General features: G+C 40.4%; 3 protein-coding genes across 7 annotated transcripts; 1 reads left to right on the top strand and 2 right to left on the bottom strand.

Annotated features, from left to right (window-relative positions):
- Positions 1 to 113: 113 nt before the first annotated feature.
- On the bottom strand, positions 114 to 9,239 carry matn3b (matrilin 3b). 3 transcript variants are annotated; one of them, XM_012822223.3, is made up of 6 exons: positions 8,847 to 9,238; positions 7,988 to 8,155; positions 6,804 to 7,379; positions 6,478 to 6,597; positions 917 to 1,018; positions 114 to 563 (listed from the first exon to the last, which is right to left on the bottom strand). In XM_012822223.3, the coding sequence occupies exons 1-6, from the start codon at positions 9,019 to 9,021 to the stop codon at positions 517 to 519; spliced, it is 1,188 nt and encodes a 395-aa protein (XP_012677677.2). In that variant the 5' UTR covers positions 9,022 to 9,238; the 3' UTR covers positions 114 to 516. The 3 variants fall into 3 exon arrangements, with proteins under 3 accessions (XP_012677677.2, XP_031436025.1, XP_031436024.1); XM_031580165.2 differs by lacking the exon at positions 7,988 to 8,155 and having other exon boundaries at positions 8,847 to 9,239; XM_031580164.2 differs by lacking the exon at positions 6,478 to 6,597 and having other exon boundaries at positions 8,847 to 9,236.
- A 185-nt stretch (positions 9,240 to 9,424) lies between these two features.
- mtres1 (mitochondrial transcription rescue factor 1) lies at positions 9,425 to 11,771 on the top strand. 2 transcript variants are annotated; one of them, XM_012823951.2, is made up of 4 exons: positions 9,425 to 9,535; positions 10,133 to 10,559; positions 10,711 to 10,783; positions 11,026 to 11,771. In XM_012823951.2, exons 2-4 carry the CDS (start codon positions 10,147 to 10,149, stop codon positions 11,206 to 11,208), a joined length of 669 nt encoding a protein of 222 aa, XP_012679405.1. In that variant the 5' UTR covers positions 9,425 to 9,535; positions 10,133 to 10,146; the 3' UTR covers positions 11,209 to 11,771. The 2 variants fall into 2 exon arrangements, with proteins under 2 accessions (XP_012679405.1, XP_012679388.1); XM_012823934.3 differs by having other exon boundaries at positions 9,450 to 9,678.
- A 447-nt stretch (positions 11,772 to 12,218) lies between these two features.
- Positions 12,219 to 17,375, bottom strand: bend3 (BEN domain containing 3). Of its 2 annotated transcripts, none has more exons than XM_012823922.3 (4): positions 17,145 to 17,375; positions 15,906 to 15,960; positions 15,554 to 15,762; positions 12,219 to 15,307 (listed from the first exon to the last, which is right to left on the bottom strand). In XM_012823922.3, the coding sequence occupies exons 2-4, from the start codon at positions 15,955 to 15,957 to the stop codon at positions 13,046 to 13,048; spliced, it is 2,523 nt and encodes an 840-aa protein (XP_012679376.1). In that variant the 5' UTR covers positions 15,958 to 15,960; positions 17,145 to 17,375; the 3' UTR covers positions 12,219 to 13,045. The 2 variants fall into 2 exon arrangements, with proteins under 2 accessions (XP_012679376.1, XP_031436257.1); XM_031580397.2 differs by lacking the exon at positions 17,145 to 17,375 and adding an exon at positions 16,506 to 17,129.
- Positions 17,376 to 20,542: the final 3,167 nt, after the last annotated feature.

Here is a 20,542-nt window from a genome sequence, read left to right as displayed (position 1 = left end):
CATGAATAAAGGGCAGTCTCTTTCTATTAAGAGTAGTTTTGTATTTGTCGTATTTATGTCACTGCCAACCAGTTTTGCAAACACAACCAGAAAAAGTGCCAATAACAATAAGGAAGTAGGCCAAAACATTTATTTTTCATCCTCATCTTCACAAATATCCCAAATAGTGCATAATATATTTGAACTTTACACAGATATTTCAAAGACAACTTTATTTATTTTCATTTAAAACCTTCTTAAGGTTATACATAATATTTAAATATTTTTAAACAAAATGTATACGAAAATAATGGGGAAATACAAACAGAGGCTTTTCCAACATATTAATGACACAATGGGCAAATTGCATGTTTTTCAGATTTACATACAATATTGACAATCTTGTGAAATAATGCATGGCATGTAAAAAGTCTAAACTTGGTCAACTATATTGTTGGTTACATATGGAAGATGCTAAACAGGAAATGTAAAATTATAGTATGTGTCCAGCAAATTATCTCTGGCCAATCTCTGGAATCATCGTAAGTCTTGGAACTCTTCCAGTTTCCGAGTGACATCAGCTAGTAAAAGCAGTCAAGGTACAATGTTTTAGTGTGATAAATTCTGCAGTCATTCAAGCCTCATGCTTTCTGGCATGTAATGTCTAGTGATGTCATGTATAAAATGACACCTACTTTCTATGTGGTAATTTTACCTGTGTGAGAGCTATAATGGCAATTTAAAGATACCTTTTAAGTTAAGTAATCAATCCTCAACAATGAGTACTGTTGAAGTGTAAATCCCCTTTCCCAATATATACATTTCCATGTATTGTGTAATTGCAATGTAATGTATTCAAATATGCCAACAAATGAATTCACCAATTATCATCAATCATAAATTTGACTAAGCTGCAATTTTCAAATTTAAAGGATATGTTTGTTGGTAAGGTCTTGAATTGTCACTTGAACCTTCTTCTGGAAGGCAATCTGAGCCGTACACATACATGGGTCCTCACTCTCTGTGCCTCGTACTTCCTCTGAAAAGGGAGATTTATGCACTGTTAGGACACACAAACAATTCAACAGAAGGCCCCTAAATTATATTGTAGCATTAGTGGGTTGTTTGTTGAGTGTGTCAGAGAAGCTCGTCATTGTTGTTGCCAATTTGAAGCAGCAAGCTAAACAAGTGGGAAATATCCATCTCCTTGGTATTACATACAAGTATCTGTTAAGAGAAGATCGTGATTATTAGAAGCACAGTCATATTTTCTGGCAGGTGTACAGCATATTATTTGTTTAGTTTATGATGATTTAGTCAACTCAATTATTCAAGTAATTGGTTAAGAAAGCATAGATTGCACACTCATACCTGTGCATGTATACTTAAACAGACAACCACAAACATACCTTTAGTGATTTCAAATTAAAACACAGACACATGACCTATTGCCGTAAACAATTATTTCATGTTGTCCCACATTACATTTGCTGGCAATGGTCTGGCACTTGACCCAGTAAGGCACCTCTGCAAAACATATACCACAGCTTGTTCTGTCATGGGGAGTTGACTTATACCATAAGATGGATGATCCATTTAGCACTGAGAGCTAGTGAGTCTGGTATGGATGAAACTGGCGCCCAACTTGATTAGGTTTGGGTCCAACCCAGAGCAAGGTGACATACACCGACATACAACATACAACATACAACATACAACATACAACATACAACACAAACACTTTTGCAGTCCCTGATGACAAGACCAGAGAGACCAAAGTTAGTTCCATGCACTCCTACCCTTAGATTTACACAAGCACCACTAACGCACCAATCATTTAAATCACTGAGCAAAAGCCTATAACTGAATTGAGTAATGCTTAAAGATGTTAAAGATATTACACAAAGCCAATTCTGTTTTCTGCCAAAGCTGATTGACAGAAGAAAAACCTGCTTCAATCTTGCACTAGCCATTACAATCACATGCAGATATTGTTTTAAAGAAAATCTCTTTAAGTTTCCTTAAGCATCTATCTGCACTGTGATGGCATCTCTATCCATCGTTTCCGTGATAGAGGGCTCTTACGTGAGCATGTTTTTTTGTCATCACTCAAGGCATATCCCTCTGGACATGTGCACTGTAGTGAACCGTTGACGATGACACACATAGGTGGGCATTCCTCTCCAGGGTTACATTTTTGGTTCATCGCTGAAAATGAGTAAGATTACAATACTGAACATTGCATGCAAAGGCAGTAAGTGGGTGCTTACTGCTTTCTGAGCCATCGGAGATAAATAAGAAGTGAGACCAGATAAGTGCAGAGATGGCTTAACTCTTCAGTGCATCAAGTAGCGTTGCCTGCTATAGATCACGTGATCTAACATTTAATCCTGTAACATCAGCACAGGGATACATAATAGCTAATTTGTTCAAATTGTGTAATACCACTTAAAAAATCACTTCTCATGACATCCAAGCTACATTAGTAAGGCCAGTAAAAGGCTTAAAAAATGCATGTCTATCTGTACAATACATCATTGTTTTTGTAGCTATATTAATTAGCTTGAGAATGGCTGGTTACTGAAGCCGTCACATGCAGATGTACAGTTTTCTTCAAACAGAACATCTATTTGCATTGTGATGCCTTCTCTATCCGCCATGATAGAGGGCTCTTACGTAAGCATGTTTCATTGTCGTCACTCAAGGCATATCCCTCTGGACATGTGCACTTCAGTGAGCCGCGGACTATCACACATGTAGGTGGGCATGGCTGTCCAGGAACACAGTTGTTCTCCATTGCTGTAAATAACCAGGATTGGATGAAAAAGCATTTCACCAATCGAGTGGAAGCATCTACAGTCATCTAGCTGGGCCAGAAAGACTTCACCTGGGTATGTGCTCTAACTGCCATACCAATGAGCCATGAGTCTTGAGATAGTGAGGCAGTCAAAGTACTGTTTTATCCCTTCACTATCTCGTGTATAGATGACATAATTACAACTACATAGAAACTACACATAAAACTACATAATACATGACATTGTAAATATATATATATATTTACACAATGTTTACATATATAATACAACTAAATATTAAGTATGACAGAAACAATGTTCACATGACACATTTTGCATTTTAAATGAAAGGGCTTCAAGACATGTACTAAATAAGGCTATGAACTGTACGCGTAGCCCGCTCAATAACATTTGCCACATAGCAAGTAGGCCTATGATTAAATACCATTATCGTTTACAGATGACAAAGATTAAAGCTTGGTTTCATATATTTACAGCCTTCTAACACTGACTGGCAGTGTTTTTCAAAGGTCATGTAGTGGAAAGCTAACAAGGCAAGCTATAACCACAGATCACATCATTCCTTTGAAACATCTTCTAGAATAACTTCTGATATACAATTGCAACTTGGTCTATTTGAGATGTTGTGACCGGGTGGCTTACTACATTTTCCTATCATCAATTTAGACTGCAATGTGATGTAGCAACATATTAAGGTTAGCAAATGAACAGAAGATTGACACATCTGCACTACATCTCTGCAGACAATACCATTTGGCTTCACACAAACTACCGGTAAAATATGTGCAGGTGCAGCCTTTAGAATATTAATCGATCAGTAGTACTGATATTTCAGAAAAAAATTAGTCTTCTAGTTGGAAACAACTAGAATCTGATGTTAAGTTTGTATACACCTAACATCTGTTTGCATTAGCAATGCAATTACATCTCTATCTTACACAGGCATAATAGAGGGCTCTTACATAAGCACATGTTGTCATCACTCAAGGCATATCCATCTGGACATGTGCACTTCAGTGAGCCATTGACAGTCACACATACAGGCGGACATGGCTGTCCAGGAACACAGTTGTTCTCCACTGCTGCAGACAAGCAGGATGACAGAGAAATGACTGCATGGAAAAGCATTTTACCAACATGGTGAATGCTTTCCCCAAAATTATACCAGAGAAAGGAGGATGAGCATCAAACCACACTGAACCCCATGCATCTCAAATGTTCAATTTGAGTGCAGCTCATATTTGTTATGTCTCTCAGGATAGCGGTTTTCTGTCAGCTAGTCCTTGAAGAACACATATTATTTCTAAACAACCGTTGCTTCCAAAGTTCAGTAGTTCATAAATTAGTGATACAACCATTTTCTGTTAGCTATGGCAGAACAAACATACAGATGCAGAGTGTCTTACAACAGAACATCTGTTTGCAATGTGATGCCTTCTCTATCCATCAGGATAGAGGGCTCTTACGTAAGCATGTTTCGCTGTCGTCACTCAATGCATAGCCTCTTGGACATGTGCACTTCAGTGACCCATCAACAGTCACACATACAGGCAGGCATGGCTGTCCAGGCTTACAGGTGTCATCCATTGCTGTAAACAAGCAAGAGCACACTATAACAGCATAGAAAAGCATAGAACTATTATGTGGATGTTCTAGAAACATCTACTGTAAGGACAGGATCGTTATAACCACAGGCCACTAAACAGTACCACTTGTAACATCAAACAGGGATGCCTCTCTTTGTGCAAACCAATAAGAGGGATCCACAAAAAGTGTGTATCTTGCATAAGCAGGTAAGATATTTTAGATAAAGTCTATATAGTCATGCAATACTGCTTGTAGTAGCCAGTCATTGTGTTAATGAAAGAATGGTAAGTTGGCTAGTAGCAACATCTTCCTTTCCATATTACTCACTTGCAATGTTAGTATAACTTCCACTCAAATTGCCCAAGTTATCCAACTGCCTTCAAACATTTTGATTAGATGCTATCAATGATTGTGTCATTAATGGCATTATTCTGGACATGATGTGCGTGATGATCCACACCACACACACAAATATGAAGTTGACCACTATCCACTCTTCGAGCTGAAGTTATGAATGCATCCTTTGTATTTTTGCTATTTAAGGTTTTCATGAGCAGGTGTAGATGCCTTCTCTATCCGCCATGATAGAGGGCTCTTACGTAAGCATGTTTCATTGTCGTCACTCATGGCATATCCCTCTGGACATGTGCACTTCAGTGAGCCGTCGACTATCACACATGTAGGTGGGCATGGCTGACCAGGAACACAGTTGTTCTCCATGGCTACAAACAAGCGGGATCACACAACTAGTGTTTTCAAGGAAAATACATCTCACCAATTTGATAATGATGTTTTTATGCCAAAAATGAAACAGGCATCACGTCACAGTGAACCCTCTGCATCCTATTACATTAATTTCCTTTGAATTCAAATAGGAATGTAAAAGAACTAAACACTGGAAAATATACAAGTCACCTCTAGTACTTTTTGCACATGTGGATGCAAGAGTTCCTGAAGAGGCATCTCTACAAATCTATCGCATTTTGCCTAGCTATTCAAACAGAGTATGATACAATTACTATAGGTTTTTTGGTGGAACTTTAGAAAGTTCATAGACCATACAAGTAGTACAGTTCACCTTTAATTTGTCTAGAGGTACTAGCAGCACTGTTAGTGTGTGCAAAGTAAAAAGTCTGACTGCTTAAAATCTGAATAATCAGCGTTCTTGGTTCCTGACCTGTTGTTATCAATTAACAAATCCTAAAAGAGGCTCATTCAGATACAGCTTTCAGTGAACTAGATTATAATTTATCTCTCAGCATGTATGAAAATTCTGTAAAAACAGTTAACAGCCCTGAACCCCTTTCTGCAGAATTATTGCATGTTTTCTTTGTGTATCATTGGGGTTAAGTCTCATCTTTCAATCAGAGTGTTATAGGTACAACACTATTGAACTGGAAGGGATTCACAATGTTTCTACCAAAGCAGAGAGTTGACTGCAACCTTTTCAAACATGCTGATGGTAAGTTTTGTAGAACTTAACATCTGGTTGCATTGTGATGCCTTCTCTATCCACCATGATAGAGGGCTCTTACGTAAGCATGTTTCATTGTCGTCACTCAAGGCATATCCCTCTGGACATGTGCACTTCAGTGAGCCGCGGACTATCACACATGTAGGTGGGCATGGCTGTCCAGGAACACAGTTGTTCTCCATTGCTGTAACCAAGCGGGGTCATATAACCAGTGTTTACATTTCACAAAAACTGATGCTTAAGAAGCCACTACAGGTCAATACAAGGTCAATAGGCAAAACTGCATCAGACATCTTAACTATTACCTTCCCATACCTTTCCTCAAGAAAGTAACAAAAGATTCACATGGATTAATCCAAAGGTGAATCAAGGGCAGAACCAGACAGAATAGCTTGCTTAAACTAGCAAGTATATGTCATTAAAACACAAGGTCACAAACAGTTTTGTTAGTTTATCAACCATGGCTCTTTGTCAGGATGGAATGGTATTTAAGTTTGAAATAACAGGGCTATATGTAAACATTATGTCATCAAAACAACTTCATTCCAACTGTACATGTGGTGGTATTTAGTCAGAATTTCTGAAGGAAGTGTCTCCTATCTAATAGATTAGCCTTACGTGAACATGTTTTCTTGTCTTCATTCAAGACAGATCCCTCCCGACACTTGCAGGAGTATGAGGCATTTTTGCTGACACATATGTGTTGGCAGTCATGTCCAAGGGCGCAACGGTCCACACCTGCAAATAAGTATTATCCTAGCATTGGTGATTGGGTGAGATTTGTAATCACAAATGTTACCATTTTCAAATGTGCTGTTGAATTCGGTTAATAAACATGTAACTAATTAACATTACAAATTAGGAATCATTTTAAGTTATGATTTTTATCAATGATAAATCCAACAAATACAAGTAGGGACCGAGGACAAGCAGTTCTGACATACCACATAGAGTCTCCCTGAACTTGGAGGTAAGCTTCTCGATGACGCCGAAGGACTCCACATAAAACACATGGTCGTCAAGAGGCTGACTGGCCATGAGACGCAGAGACTCCATGTCCGCTCTGTCCACGCCCACAGCATAGATCTCAACCCCAGAAGCACGAACTGATGCTGACACCTCTTCCACTGTGTCCTGGGGCCGCCCATCGGTGAGAATGATGCCCACCTTGGCTATGTTTTTTGAGATGGGCCGGGCCCCAGACTCTTCGGTGAAGGCCTCATCCATGGCCGTCTTGATGGCTAAGCCAGTCATTGTGCCCGTGGCCAGTGGGTCGATGCGTGCCAGTGCCTGTTTCAGGTCGCCTTTGTTGAAGTGGGTCTTCAGTAGGAATTCGATTTTCACTGTGCTGGCATAATTGACCACTGCCACCCGGGTGGCATCAGAGCCGATCTCAAGCGTGTCCACCATGTCTGACAGGAAGATCTTTATTTTCTCAAACTCAGCAGGGCGCACGCTGCGTGAGCTGTCTATGATGAAGACCAGGTCGAGTGGGCGACTCTTGCACATCTCCGTCGGTGCTACAGAACACAATGTGAAAATGTTACTGTGGTGATGACTGTGAATACTAATTCTAACAAACTCAATGGCAGTCGGATGTTGATTTTTTTTTTCAGTCAGTATTCTTAATTATGGTAAAATAGTCAAATGAATAATATGTCTTCACTTGAAAAAGAGGATGAAGTCTTTAAACAGCCAAATATTATGACTTGGGATCAAAGACCTATAAAGAGATGAAATCAACAGTGATCAGCAGTGTCATGGAGAAAAAAAACTAAATATTAAAATCCGTTAACTGAGCCTTTGTATCTGTCAATAGAATGAAGAGTAGAGATTGGCAGTATATATCAACAAACAAAATCAACAAACATTAACAATACAGAATATACCACTCATGCCTGTAGTACAGAGGTGTGATCAAGTAATACAAGTGTATATAAATTGCATAACAAATAAGTTGCGTAACAAATTAGTTGTCCAAGAGATTAGTGAAGATTAAGGAGGTTAGTGAAATCACCTGTAAAGGAAAGAGTGAGGAGAAAGACAGATCATGGCTGGCAAGGGCTCTCATGCAGCAGCCCATGGACATAGAGATCGGAAAGCCAGGGTTGACTGAAGAATCTTCTACCTGATGTGGCAGCCCATTTGATCGGGGATGTTGTGCTGCTTTGGGTACTGACTGGCTGAGCAGGCGCTGGAGGAGAAGCTGTGGGCTGGCGGTACGCGAATGGGGGCCACATCCGCGCGGGCTTGTGATAATGATGGTAGCCATAAAACCTATAGTTATTGCCATGTGCTATGGACCACCATAGGTCAACAGAATAGAGAGGAGAGGTAGTAGAGATATGGATATTTTGTCTGCTGACAGCACAGTGAGATGATGTTCATGTTACATGAGAAAGAGAAAGAGTTAGCCTTTATCTGTAGCAGTTAGCAAAAGCATGAGGTGACATGATGGTTCTGCAGCTGGCCCTCGGTATCAGTAACTGCTGAAATAAGTAGCCTGCACACTTCCTTTGGCAACACTGACTATATGTAATGCTAGCTGGATCTGGTGTTGGAGGGTATACTTGACCATCAGCAACAGTTTAAGACTTAGAATAGAATTGGATTTTCTTTTAAACATAACAGTTGTTTGTTTGATTGTTTTCATCATGAGCTACTTAAACTCATTGAACCTCTAATCCCCAAGTAAACCCTTTGGCACAGAATGATTTTACATAATTCACGTAATTAAAGTTTAAAGTTTTTGTATTGTATGAATTATGTAAAACAAAGTGGTAGAATTATGTGACTTTGCCCAGAAAATAAAATATAGGCTATTGCAATGCAAATTGTAGGTCACTTTGATATATCCTATATATATATAGATATATCTGTCAAGATGACAGACTGTTATGAATTCACATTTGCCATTCAGGTGTGTCGATGACAGCAGTTTAGAAAAGTCATTAATAAATAATGATAAATGTAAAGTGTAATCATACCTCCCGCATGTTGAGCTTGCACGTTCTGTAAGAAATTCTGTCGATAGGCTCGCGCATAAGGTCGGTCTGCGTACAGCTGTTGTGGCTTGTATCCATTAAGTGTGTATGTCCCCTCAACCCCAAGTATTAAAATTAAGAGGCAATAAATAAAACATCCGCACAAGTATGACATCATTATAATGTCGGTTTAACTTCATACGAGGTTTCAACTGGTACGCAAATGAAAAGAAACGGATTGAGGGTTCAAATTTAAGGTTGTTAGTCGGGGGCACGTGTAACGATGAGCCAATCCGGTTTGAGAAACGTGGTGCCAGACACACTTAACAGACTTTTTTCATTTAGGCAAAGAGCATAACGCACAGAACAGGATGTGACGAGCTGTTGAAAAAGTCAAGCTGAAATTACTTTGTGTTGAGTGTTGAACTCTCTGTATTTGCGTGGCGATGGTCCTTTCCCTCCTCTCCCTCTCTGCCAATTAAGACAATTAAAACACAGTGCAAAATCATTGCAACGGCGCCCCCCTGCGGCATTTACAGAAGTAGTGCATACTGCCAGGCCATAGGGGGCGAAATCGTTGAGATGATATCCTCATCGTCAGAGAACGTAGTCTTGGCTGTGTTGTTATTGACAAGGTGAAAGAGCACAGGCAACACAGACAGAGAGGTGGTTGCAAGTCAAGCTAGCTTTAGGTAATGTAAATGTTTAATTAAGGAGTTTATTAGCCTCAAACGTAGAATTTTGAGCCTTATGAGGTGTTTGAAGTGTACTCGCAGCTACAAATCCTTTCCATTGCTGTCAGAATATAAGAGGGGTGACGCTGTTAGCTGCAGAGGTTTGCTAATATCTTATAATTTAAGCTATGCAACAGTTAGGCTTCTAGTTTGCCATCATTCACTGTACCAATGCTGTATTGCATTCGTTGTAGACTGTGTGTTAGCATTACATAATGACATACTCCAATCATGGAATGGAGCTTCTTAGCTTTATAACTTAATTGATAAAAACTGCCCCGGTAAAGCGCACATCAACAGTGAACTTGAACATATCACATACCATTACTAACTTCAACTATAGCTAACGCTAGTTGGTAACGTTTGCTTCTTGACTTTGGACACAAATTGATCCTTAATCAATGTTAGCTTTTTATTAGCAGTACATTTTAGCTAGTAAACATTAATACTCTCCACGATGAAAACAATGTTTAAATGTAATTACATGAAGAAATCTAAATATTTTGAAATCCATTCAATGTTTTTATTTGTAACCTTGTTTGTCTCCGACTGTAGCTTGTGGCGACACAATGCAGAGTCTGTTGCCCGCGCTGACTCTCAGACAGCTTGGTCGCCTTAACTCCATTCAGCTGCTTTCCACTGGTCATGGACCTGCGTGGAGCTCATGGTGTCCCCGAACATTACATGCACGTCAGCTGTGGGGCTCCGTCGGACCCATGACACTGAGGACACAAGCATTGCCAACAGTAAGGGATTCTCCCTCAGGTTGGTCCGTACATCAAGCTAGGTACAAAACCACTAAAAAGAAAGGAAGCCAAAGAACAGTGCAAGAGGAGGAAGAGGAGGAGGAGGATGATAGTGACTATGAGGATGAACTCCAAGATGATCCAGGGCTACCAAAAGACTACAAAGACACAGAGAAGTATGTGCAGTCCCTTCGCTATGACCTCATCTTGAAAGCTGGCCTCGACATGGCACGGAAGTAAGTGATTTTGGAAGTGGTCAAATTCAAAAGTATAGGCTATTTACATGTACTGGCACACCATCCCCTACTCTGTACCATCCCACCTGGCCAATTTTCTGGAGTTTGGAACAGTGAATACTGTATCTATTCTATTATTTTTGTCTTTCAGCAAAGTGGAGGATGCCTTTTATGGAAGCAGACTGCGATTGAATGGACTGAAACTAATCAAGAAGAGCAAAGCTGTAGGTGACCCCCTGGACTTTCATGCTATTGTAAATGGCATTGGTGTGCATTGGAGCTATTTCATAATGGCCGCACTGTTTAAGCCTATGCTTGCTGTGAAAATAAATGAATAATGACAATAAGTCTAAAACGTCCATCTATAGTAATTCCACTGACTGATTAGACTGAAGAAAGATGGTTACTTAGTGTCCTTGCATCAATCCACAGGAAAACTTTACTTATCCAAGATTTCTACCCGCAGGTTAAAGTAGGAGACACTCTGGACTTCATACTGGGCGAGGACAAAGACATGGACACTGTCAACCTAAAGAGAGTCATCTTCAAGAAAGTAATAGGAGAAACAAAGGATACTGAAAAGTATAAAGTAATTTTAAGAACCTGGAAAAGCCTGCATCTACCTAAGAAAGATGTTTACAGAGAGTGATGGTATTTTTGAGAATATAACTGGACTAAAGAACTTGTTTGATGCTGCAGTGTTGAAGGATTTTTAAATGGGAGCTTGTGGCTCTATGGTAGTTGTATCAAACGCTCTTGTTAAGTGCTTTTTTTGTATCAGTGTGACTCCATTTTCTATGAAAAGGTTGAGCGGTTTTGGTTATGATTTCATATTGTGAAAACCCCACTTATTATGTTACAATGAACTGACAGGTCATAATTGTACACATACAAACCAGCGTTAAGTCTGACCTGCACAGTGGTTTTCTTTACTTTTTTCCCTTGGGATACTTTGAACATTTTCTTTTCCAATAATACACAGAAGTCAGTTGATGTATTTTTTGTTTTATCACTAATACAACACTTAGTAGTGCACATTTTAGTAGAGAAGCAAGTATTTGGTTTGGGTTGGAGTTGTCTGATTTTTAGACAAATATCTAGAGAGCTGGTGCTCTCTCCCAATGATCATTCAGCAGGGATGCTGTGGTTTAATGATCATGATTGTGAAGCACTTAACCAGAATAAAACAAAATTGCAAAGTAATTGAAGTTATGATTATGACTGTGTGTGTATGTTTATCAGTTACATCCACAGGGAAGGCTGCTGTAAGTAATGTCGAAAAGTCTCTACTTTGTGCAAATGTATTAACCACTAATGGAACTGCCAAAGAAGTTACTTTAACAGCAGGTTTAAAAGCTTAAAATATTTGCAGTGATATTCATTCCTCTTCATTGGAAACATCCAGCCATAAGTCAAGGTATATTGAGTACTTCACTGATATTTGATAAACAAAATCCAGATACTTGTAGATTCTCTATATGTTGAGGTTAATAGAGGCAGCAGATTCTAAAGGATTTTGATCTTACACCTGTGTATCACTATATTCCCTGGCCTATGATGCCACAAAATCACCAAAACATTACTAGCCCCCTTTAAATGTCATAAAATAGGCAGCCTTTTAGTGAAAGAAGACATTTAAATGATACTTTCGGGAGGAGATGGAATAAAATAACATCTTTAATTTTACATTGTAATTTTGCTTATTTATTTAAAAATAGAGTGACCACCTGTTGCAGTAGTTAAATACAGATTTACCATTTACCATTTTAGGACATAACATCTTTGTTACAAAAGACAAGTACTGGAACGCTGCTACATCTAACTTAGAAATCAGTTTCTTGCCATCTTTTAAAACCTTGTATGTGACCTATTTTGTTGCATTAGTGTTAATGTTAACATTGTTATGTTTTCTGTGTTAAGGCTACATTAGCTTATCAACATATTAAAAATTATAATTACAACAGTAATATTTTGGCGTTTAAATAGTTACTACCCTCTCACTACCAAATGATAGTGATCTCAATTATAAACAGGGCTAGAAATTAACATCCACTTACCAATACTGCACAAGAGTAAGCAGTGGCTGGTAATTCACAACCATGCCAAGCACTTTTGGGGTAACCTGCTGCTAACTATTTTCGTATTCTTTTTTTTTTTTACTTGTTTTTTTGACAAAGACACATGATGTGCTAGTCCTCTATTCAATTTCAATAAATCGATGAGTGGCTAATAACTAGCCACAGTGAAAGGCAAATCAGAAAGTTAATTTCAAGCCCTGATAACAAGCTATAATGTCTGGTGCGGCAGCTACATTTTTACAATACATCCTGTAAGAGGACGGACCATCAGCTTGACCTAACTCTACATACTTGGTCCTCGCCATGGACATTTTGTAAAAGTTTAACTATACTCTTTAGCTTAGGTACTTGTGCAAATAATACATGTTTGTGAGAAATACAAAAAAAACAATACATTGTAGAGAGGTGTTAAGAATATGACACAGTGCTTGATCTCTTGGCCTTCTTCAGAATGTCACACTTTTTCCGATTCGGCCGCCTACAGCGCTCGTCAATGCTTGGGACGCACTCATAGTGCCAAACCTCCTCCATCTTGTCCACTGGGTACACGGCTTCTACATAATGGCGAATCAAGCGCAGACGGACCGGGTCCAGCTGCTTCTTGTTGCAGGCGCCAGAGTGATTGTACTGAAGCCGCAGGTTCTCCTGGGTAAAGAGCTCTGGGAAGAGACGTACCAGCAAACGGGCAGCAAAGTTCCCTACTGAGAGACTCTGCTGGACGATCTCCCTCACCTCAGAGTCTGACAGCAGGTACATAGAAGGCACAGGAAAGTCAGGAGGAGGCACGGCAAGCTCCTCCAGTGGGATCTTGCAGAAGTCTTTGCTACTTTTTTCGGGAGGAAGAGGTGGCATTTCATAGTCTTCTTTCAAGCGCTCAGAGGTCAGTGGGCTTATTTGGCTGGGAGTAACAAAGTCTGGCTCCGACTTCGGAACAAAAACTTTACGCTGCTGTTGGTATGAGCGACGCTGCTCTGTGTCCCTTCGCCTGCAACGCTCATCTAATTTGTCCACAAACTCTAGGGTCCACACTCGATCATTCTTGGCCCGGGGGTACAACAGCTGAACATAATGACGGATCAATCGTATCCTAAATGGATCTAGCTGCTTCTTGCCTAAGGTACCACTACAGTTGTAATGCTTCCGTGCGTTCTCATATGTGAACAACTCTGGAAACATAAGGACAAGCAGGCGGGAAGCAAAGTTCCCTATGGACAAACTACAGTCATAGTTATTTTTAAGCTGCTCTTTTGTGAGGAGATACTCCTCTGAAACATCAAAATCAGTAGGAGGAATCTCCATTGTGTCAAAATTGATGGGTGCCAACCACGATTTTTTAGTCCTGCGATTTGGACGATCATAATCACAGAAGTCACTGATTTTAACAATCGAAACATCATCTGGAAGGTTTGTATCAAAGCTTTCATCCTGTATGTTGTCCAGGTCATTTCCATTACCTGGAATTGCCTCCAGTGCTTCTTCCATTCGCTGAATACAGATCTGTAGCCATGTGTCTTCAGGGATATCAGGAAAATTAGCTTCCATATACTTACGAATGATCTCTAGTCTTTCAGAGTCTAGTAATAACTTCCCAATACTGTTACAGCCACTGTAACCCTCAGGCAATTTGCCCTCTTCAAAGATTTCTGGGAAAAGTCTATTTAACAAGAAAATTACAAAGTCATCAGGGGAAGAGAGGTCATCAAGATCCTCCCCCACCTCCTGGGAATCCAATGTGAGGTCTGATGACATGTTTAGGTGACCATTGCTGTTGTCACCGGATTCCACTGAAAGTCTCTCATCCTGACCATCTTCGTTGATGAAGTGGCAGGGCTGACTCTGGTCCACCTCAAAAGCAAGGCCAGCAGAAGTTTGTTTGCCAACAGGCTGGCCATTTTCCATGTCTTTTTGGGCCCAGAAACGATTAAAAAAGTCATTAATTTGTAGCAGGCACTCACTCTGCCAAACATTACTGTTCTTCACCAGTGGGTAGCAGACCTCCACATAGTTGCGTATGAGCTGAAGGTGAAGGGAGTCAAGAGTCCGTTTGCCTGCGATGCCACAGGCACTGCAGCCATGAATGCAATCCTTGGCTGTAAACAGCTCAGGAAAGAGCTGGACCAGCAGCCTGCATCCAAGCTCCCCCGCTGTAGATGTCTGCTCCATCAGCTGAGCAAGCTCGTCACTTGTTAGCTGATATTCTGGTGGGGGCTGGAACTCCATCGCCATTTCAGAAGGTTTGATTTGTTTCTTAATGCGCGTAACCTCAAGAGACAGCAAGTCCACTTTGCTGTGCAGCTGAGTCATGCTAGAGTTCAGAGTGTTGAGAATGAAGAACATTTTCTCGATCAAAGGGTAGAGGTTTGGGTCCGTCGGGGTAGCAGTACCTGAACCCCCTTGAGTGAGGCTTGGCTCACATCGGTTATTCTGCCCCGAAGTGCACAGCTTAGGGAGTAAGATGTTGTTCAACCGAACCCCTGCTTCATGCTGTCCATGCTGGTCGAGACTTGAAGCAGCCTTCTTCTCTGTAATACGATGGGAGATGCTGTACAGAGGCTTCCTGTAAGAGGCTATGGTCTTCTCCTGGGCAGCGTCCTTCTTGTCAGGTGTAAGGCTATGGAGATGTGACCTTGTGGATTCTTCACATCCCTTCTCTTGCACATGTTCCCCAACCTATAGAGGACGAGACAAAACACAGATAGAAGATAGAATCTATATAGAAACAATCATATTAACTATTAAGTTCGAATATGTGCTGCGGGTAGAATGCAAAATACTTGGGTAAATCTGATTTGGTGTTTTTGGTGTTAGTAAAATCACTTTGTGTATCACTGTCGTAAACAATGGAATATCCTATTGTTGTATGACCAAGATATTATCATAAGGTTATAGCACAAGACTGATCATCTGGCATCTTACCTCACTAGCAAGTTTGGCCCTCTTTCTGCTGATAGGCTGGTCTATGTCGATACTCATATCATCTGACCCTTGCTGTGGTTCAGAGCATTTAGTGATGCCGTCTACGGCAGCACCCTGGGACTTTCCCACAGCAGTTTCTGAAGTCTCATGACAGCCTTGTACTACTTCTGAATCTTCCTCTGTCTTAATTTCTTTTGATGATCTTCCTCCTGGAACAATGAGACATTTATTATTTTAAACACATCTGAGTTCTACTAGACTCAAACTAAATGGCTCAATCAACTCCATTCATACAGAAGCAATAAGGTTGGCAAAAATGGATAGGAGCCAAAGCAAGAGAGCTCAGTCTTACCTTTCTCAAGCATGTCCCTCTCTGCGTTTTCCTCATGCTTGATGACATTCATATCCTGACAAAACAATTTAGGACATTTTTACAACAAAGTGATGCTTACAAAAATATTAATTCTTTATTGGTATTGTTTGTGTAAAACCCTGTGCACTAAAAATGCATACTGAACAGTTCTACAGTATGTGTATATGTTCAAACACTACAAAACTTAAATCACCTTTGTGTGAAGGGTCAAAATAAGAATAATATACTAGGCTATATTCATACATTAGGCTTCATCAACTTAATGAGAAGCTGTCAATGCTATTTCCCAACACTTCTTAAATTGTTAACTACCAAAAAAATACCCACTGATTATGCAAGTTTGACCTATATAACTCAAAAGTTCAACTGATCCCCTCTGTTTTAGAGTAAAAATTGTCACCTGATTATGACTTAAAGGATGTAAAAATAACAATAATGTAACAACTATCTCACCAACATTTCGGGGGGGGGGGGTATTATGTGGTTTAGTGACAAACCTGGGTAAATTGACTCAGAACAAGTGAACATCCTAAAATACCTTTTGCTAAGAGAACCTATATTAGGAGGTTTAGCACTTACTCTGAGTTACCTGAGGTTTGTCATTTAACTTCGTACATGGAATACCCATGTATGCTGTAGGCTGCCTTCGTCTATGTTTATTCGTAAACAACAACACTTCCCGTGCTCTTGCAAGAACACCACCAAAGTTGGAAGTAAGAGCGATAACTTCATAACTTCTGTCCAACAAAACTACAGAATATCATGGTTTACCATAACCTTCGAGACACGCTATTTATTGTCCGTGAGAAGTTGGATTTGTTTATGTTGTTTATCTGTGTGTACAGGTCGGGGTGTCGCCGGGTGCACAGGGGCGGCGCTGTAACTCTGTGTCTTGCACACGCGCCTTTCAGTCTCCTGTCCACTCCACTTCCTCATTCTTCCACCACAAACCCACGAATCGTTACAACCTGAGAGGCAGATGTAGCTCTCTCTATAGTACTTTATGCACTAACACGTACAAATACAGATCTATTTGTTGCTTGATATTGCATTTATGCACACACGGTAATATAATGTCCAATCCCAATTTCTCGTGGCTATTTCTTTAAAGTGAGGAATTCGTATTGCGTGACGCGGCAAGAAAAACATTCACCGACGGATTTACCCCTTTACGACTGTTCGACTGTAAACATGCCTATGTACAGTTTTAAAACTTACCTCCGCGGTTCTCTGCAGCCTTCTGCAATAGTTTAAGGCGTGTTAAACATGTCCGCTGTGATTATCCCTGTGGTTTTGTCCACGGGTAACTATTGTCCGTGTTTCTCGATCGCCGCCGTGTTTTTTTCCTGCTAGTGCCCTCTCGCGTGACGTGACGGTACTGGCCTGCTGTGTCATTTCCGCACAGCTGTGGGTTACAGTGGGTGAAGCTGAAGCTCATTGCATTGCTGCACACAGAGGGCATTAACCTTACTTGTGCGGTTCAAAACTTCCCCCATTGCAAATATATATTTGCAAATGTAGGTCAGACCTTTTGGAGTATACCCTGCAGGACAACATTGGTTTAGTCATTATTTTCTTTTGAAACAATTGGCATTGCAATAGCCTACATATATAACTACAGGTATAAATATACACGACAACCCTTTAGCCCCCCACCTCGCTACACTATAACACACACAAACACACACACACACACGCTACACACAGTGTCTACCACTGTGCAAGCCAAAAGGTTTTCACTCCATTACATCACAGACATATGGAGTGACATGTGTAACAGACCTTTTTCGTAGACAGAACGCAATCTGTGCTACAAAACACATTTATTTATTACCAAACCATGTAGCACCGTTATGCCTTTTGTCAACGAAAAACACAAATGCATCAGCATTGTGTTCACGAAATATGGATGAGTCATGTTGTGCACTGTATTGACTTTCCTCATGGAGGAGCTTTGGACTATTCTTTAACCTAGTGGGTGGTTTATTAGCCTCGAGCTACCATGAATTTTCAGTGAGGAGAGAAATAGCCTTTTTTCAGCAGTTCCATTGTTGTACACACCTGTTAATTTGCGGTTTATGTTAGGTTACCTACCTTTTGTGTGGCCCCCTTCCTGTTAAGTTTACTGACCATTGAACTCGAGGGCAAATCTATTTTAAGCGGTGGTTTAATAAAAACACTGGATATAGCTTTTCCACGTAAAATACACAATTCTGTCTTTTTTTTTTTTTTTTAAAGCAGGACAACACGTATTTTTTCTTATGAAAGCCAAAAGGGCTCATAGATTTAGAGCAATGATGAAAACACTTTTTTCTCCAAGATCTCTGTTTCAGGCCTTCTATTACATTTTATTTTCATCTTCATTTCTATGTCAAATTTAAACTAATGAATGAGGAACCCTGAAACTAAGAATCCATATGAATGGAATGCAGGAATAATGGAGAACATTGTTTTACCATTATGGGAGTTTTCAAAAATATGTTTCAAATGTTTCTTATTTAAGAAAAACACTATGTATTGCATTTTTGACATGATTATAAATTATTTCTAACAATAGGTAAGGACAAGCTTAAGCCACATATGAGTTAACTGAAACTATTTTGATTAAGTAAAATCATTGCTATACCTGAGAAATATCAATTGTAACAGAAAGACAACAGGACAACAGGATTCTAAGAGTTAAATTAAAGGTTAATTAAGCCCTCGTGACTTTATGTCCATTTCTGTGCAGTGTGCACACAAAGATCTCCTGCACATAATGTCAGGTCTGGTTCCAACCAAATCAAAGTTTTCTCCAGTGACTCAGCTTATGCCCAGGACTGAACCTGACTGTAAAGGCTAATTGGCTTAGAATGGTCCACATCTGGTTGAATTTTATCAACATCTAGTCACTGCCATGTCCAGACACGATTAACATTTTTTCCATTGCTAGATCAATGCTCCGTGACCTCCCACAGAAATGTCTGTGTGCTATTAGGCTGGTATAAAAAGCTCAGTGTGATACGCATGTGTATGGCGGGGTAGAGAAAGAATCAGTCATTACTCGGGTAATGGGGCTGTCTCGATTGCAGGGCGCAGCGGTGGTCGGATCCATCACGCACTCAAGCGTTGAGATTCACACAGGTGTGTCAAGTTGTGCAGCACAGAGACAGAATTTCTGGAGAGGGGGATGTCATCTCATCTCGCTCGTTGAGCATCGGCCATTAAACACCAATAAACTGCGTACTCATTCGTCTCTCGCCACAAAAAAGAAAGCACCTGCAGGGCTGAGAGATTTCATATATCGAGATAAGCACCGTCTTGCCACCAACAGGTATTCACAAAACTATAATCTCCTGGGAGAACATTTGTGTTAAGTTTAGCTGTGCTCAGTGTCCTGCCAAGAACGGCTTTACATTTCTCTGAAAAAAAGAGCTGTTTATCAACCAGATCAAAAACTTGGATAAATTAAACCAAACCTTTTTCTCTCTAGATTTAACCACTAACACAAATTTTATATTGCAAGGGATATTTTTTCCCCCAAGTTATCAACTGATTCATTCCTAGACCTAAATATGAAATGCACCCATGCTTGTGTTCATACTTATGCTGTGGACACACCAAAGACAGTCACCAAACCAGGAAGTGAAGGGCTACAGGGGGGGCACCAGGAAACCACAAGGAGTTGGCTGAGAGGGATCTCTGCTGGTCCTGCCTTGTGCCCCACTGCAGTGACACCACACTGGGAGAGGGTGGAGCTGCTGCCCTATGCAAGCAGTTTATATAAAACCCAGTCAAGTGACATATGAGCAGCCAGGTTTCAACAAATGCCAAAACCACAAAAATGATCTTGTTGAGCAAAACCAGACAGTGTTGGGTTTCAGAGAGGCGCGATACAGTAGGTTGCATCTGGTGGTCTGCGGGTCTGTCTGCTGACTTCACATACACAATGGCTAATATGCAAAAACACACACTGTAACTTACAATTTAGTCATGTGTAGGATGAATCAGGAATCTTATCTGTGTGACTTTAATCTTTGTGTAATATACTGGTGAGGTAAACCGGGTCTGCTGCAAAGAGAGATGGTTGTTTAGCTCGCTGCATCTGAACGTAGCTTCATTGATTTACTCCCATGCAAAAAGGGCAGAAAGAAAGGGTAAAATGATTTTTGTTTTACTTCTCTACACTGTTGTGTTTTTGACTGGCACATTTCCCCTCCATACTTTTGTTCCTTTTACTTTCCCTCTGAATTTCCTCGTGTCCGCTCAAGGCATGGATAAATATTTCATGGATGGCTAGAGGCTTGCCGCACTGCACTGTGTACCTGAGTGGAGGCAGCGTTGCATCCCGACACCAGTCAAGAACAGTAAGGGTGCAGGAGAAGCAGACATTTATTTTATTTTATTTTTGGAAAAAGTTTGTTTTTGAACACTTGGCTAACAGACGACGAGTAAGTCTGTGCTGATTTTCCTCTTCATTCCCAGGAGTAAGGCTCTACGTCCTTCAGGTGGGGTACGGGGGGTAGGGAGTGGGGGTGTTGGTAAGGGGGCTGCTGGTTAGGGTGACGCTCCTCCGCCCCAGCTTCACACCCTTGTTGTCCGTCCGTGGAGAGCGCCTGGGAAACCACAGGCCACCA

This window comes from Clupea harengus, chromosome 14 (assembly GCF_900700415.2).
Source record: "Clupea harengus chromosome 14, Ch_v2.0.2, whole genome shotgun sequence".
Lineage (NCBI taxonomy): Eukaryota > Metazoa > Chordata > Actinopteri > Clupeiformes > Clupeidae > Clupea > Clupea harengus.
The sequence above is the reverse complement of the archived record's forward strand: the minus strand, read 5'-3'. Positions and strand labels throughout refer to the sequence as shown.

Bases quoted from the DNA above. Each gene is read 5' to 3' on its own strand.
- matn3b (XM_012822223.3), bottom strand. From the start codon at position 9,021: ATGATGTCATACTTGTGCGGATGTTTTATTTATTGCCTCTTAATTTTA. The intron at 7,380-7,987 runs GTAGAAGATTCT...TGTGTTCTGTAG, and splicing joins CAAATGGGCTGCCACATCAG to CACCGACGGAGATGTGCAAG. The intron at 6,598-6,803 runs GTATGTCAGAAC...ACTTATTTGCAG, and splicing joins GTTCAGGGAGACTCTATGTG to GTGTGGACCGTTGCGCCCTT.
- mtres1 (XM_012823934.3), top strand. From the start codon at position 9,594: ATGAGGTGTTTGAAGTGTACTCGCAGCTACAAATCCTTTCCATTGCTG. The intron at 9,679-10,132 runs GTTTGCTAATAT...CTCCGACTGTAG, and splicing joins TGACGCTGTTAGCTGCAGAG to CTTGTGGCGACACAATGCAG. The intron at 10,784-11,025 runs GTAGGTGACCCC...TTCTACCCGCAG, and splicing joins TAATCAAGAAGAGCAAAGCT to GTTAAAGTAGGAGACACTCT.
- bend3 (XM_012823922.3), bottom strand. From the start codon at position 15,957: ATGAATGTCATCAAGCATGAGGAAAACGCAGAGAGGGACATGCTTGAG. The intron at 15,763-15,905 runs GTAAGACTGAGC...TCATTGTTCCAG, and splicing joins GAGGGACATGCTTGAGAAAG to GAGGAAGATCATCAAAAGAA. The intron at 15,308-15,553 runs GTAAGATGCCAG...CGTCCTCTATAG, and splicing joins GGGCCAAACTTGCTAGTGAG to GTTGGGGAACATGTGCAAGA.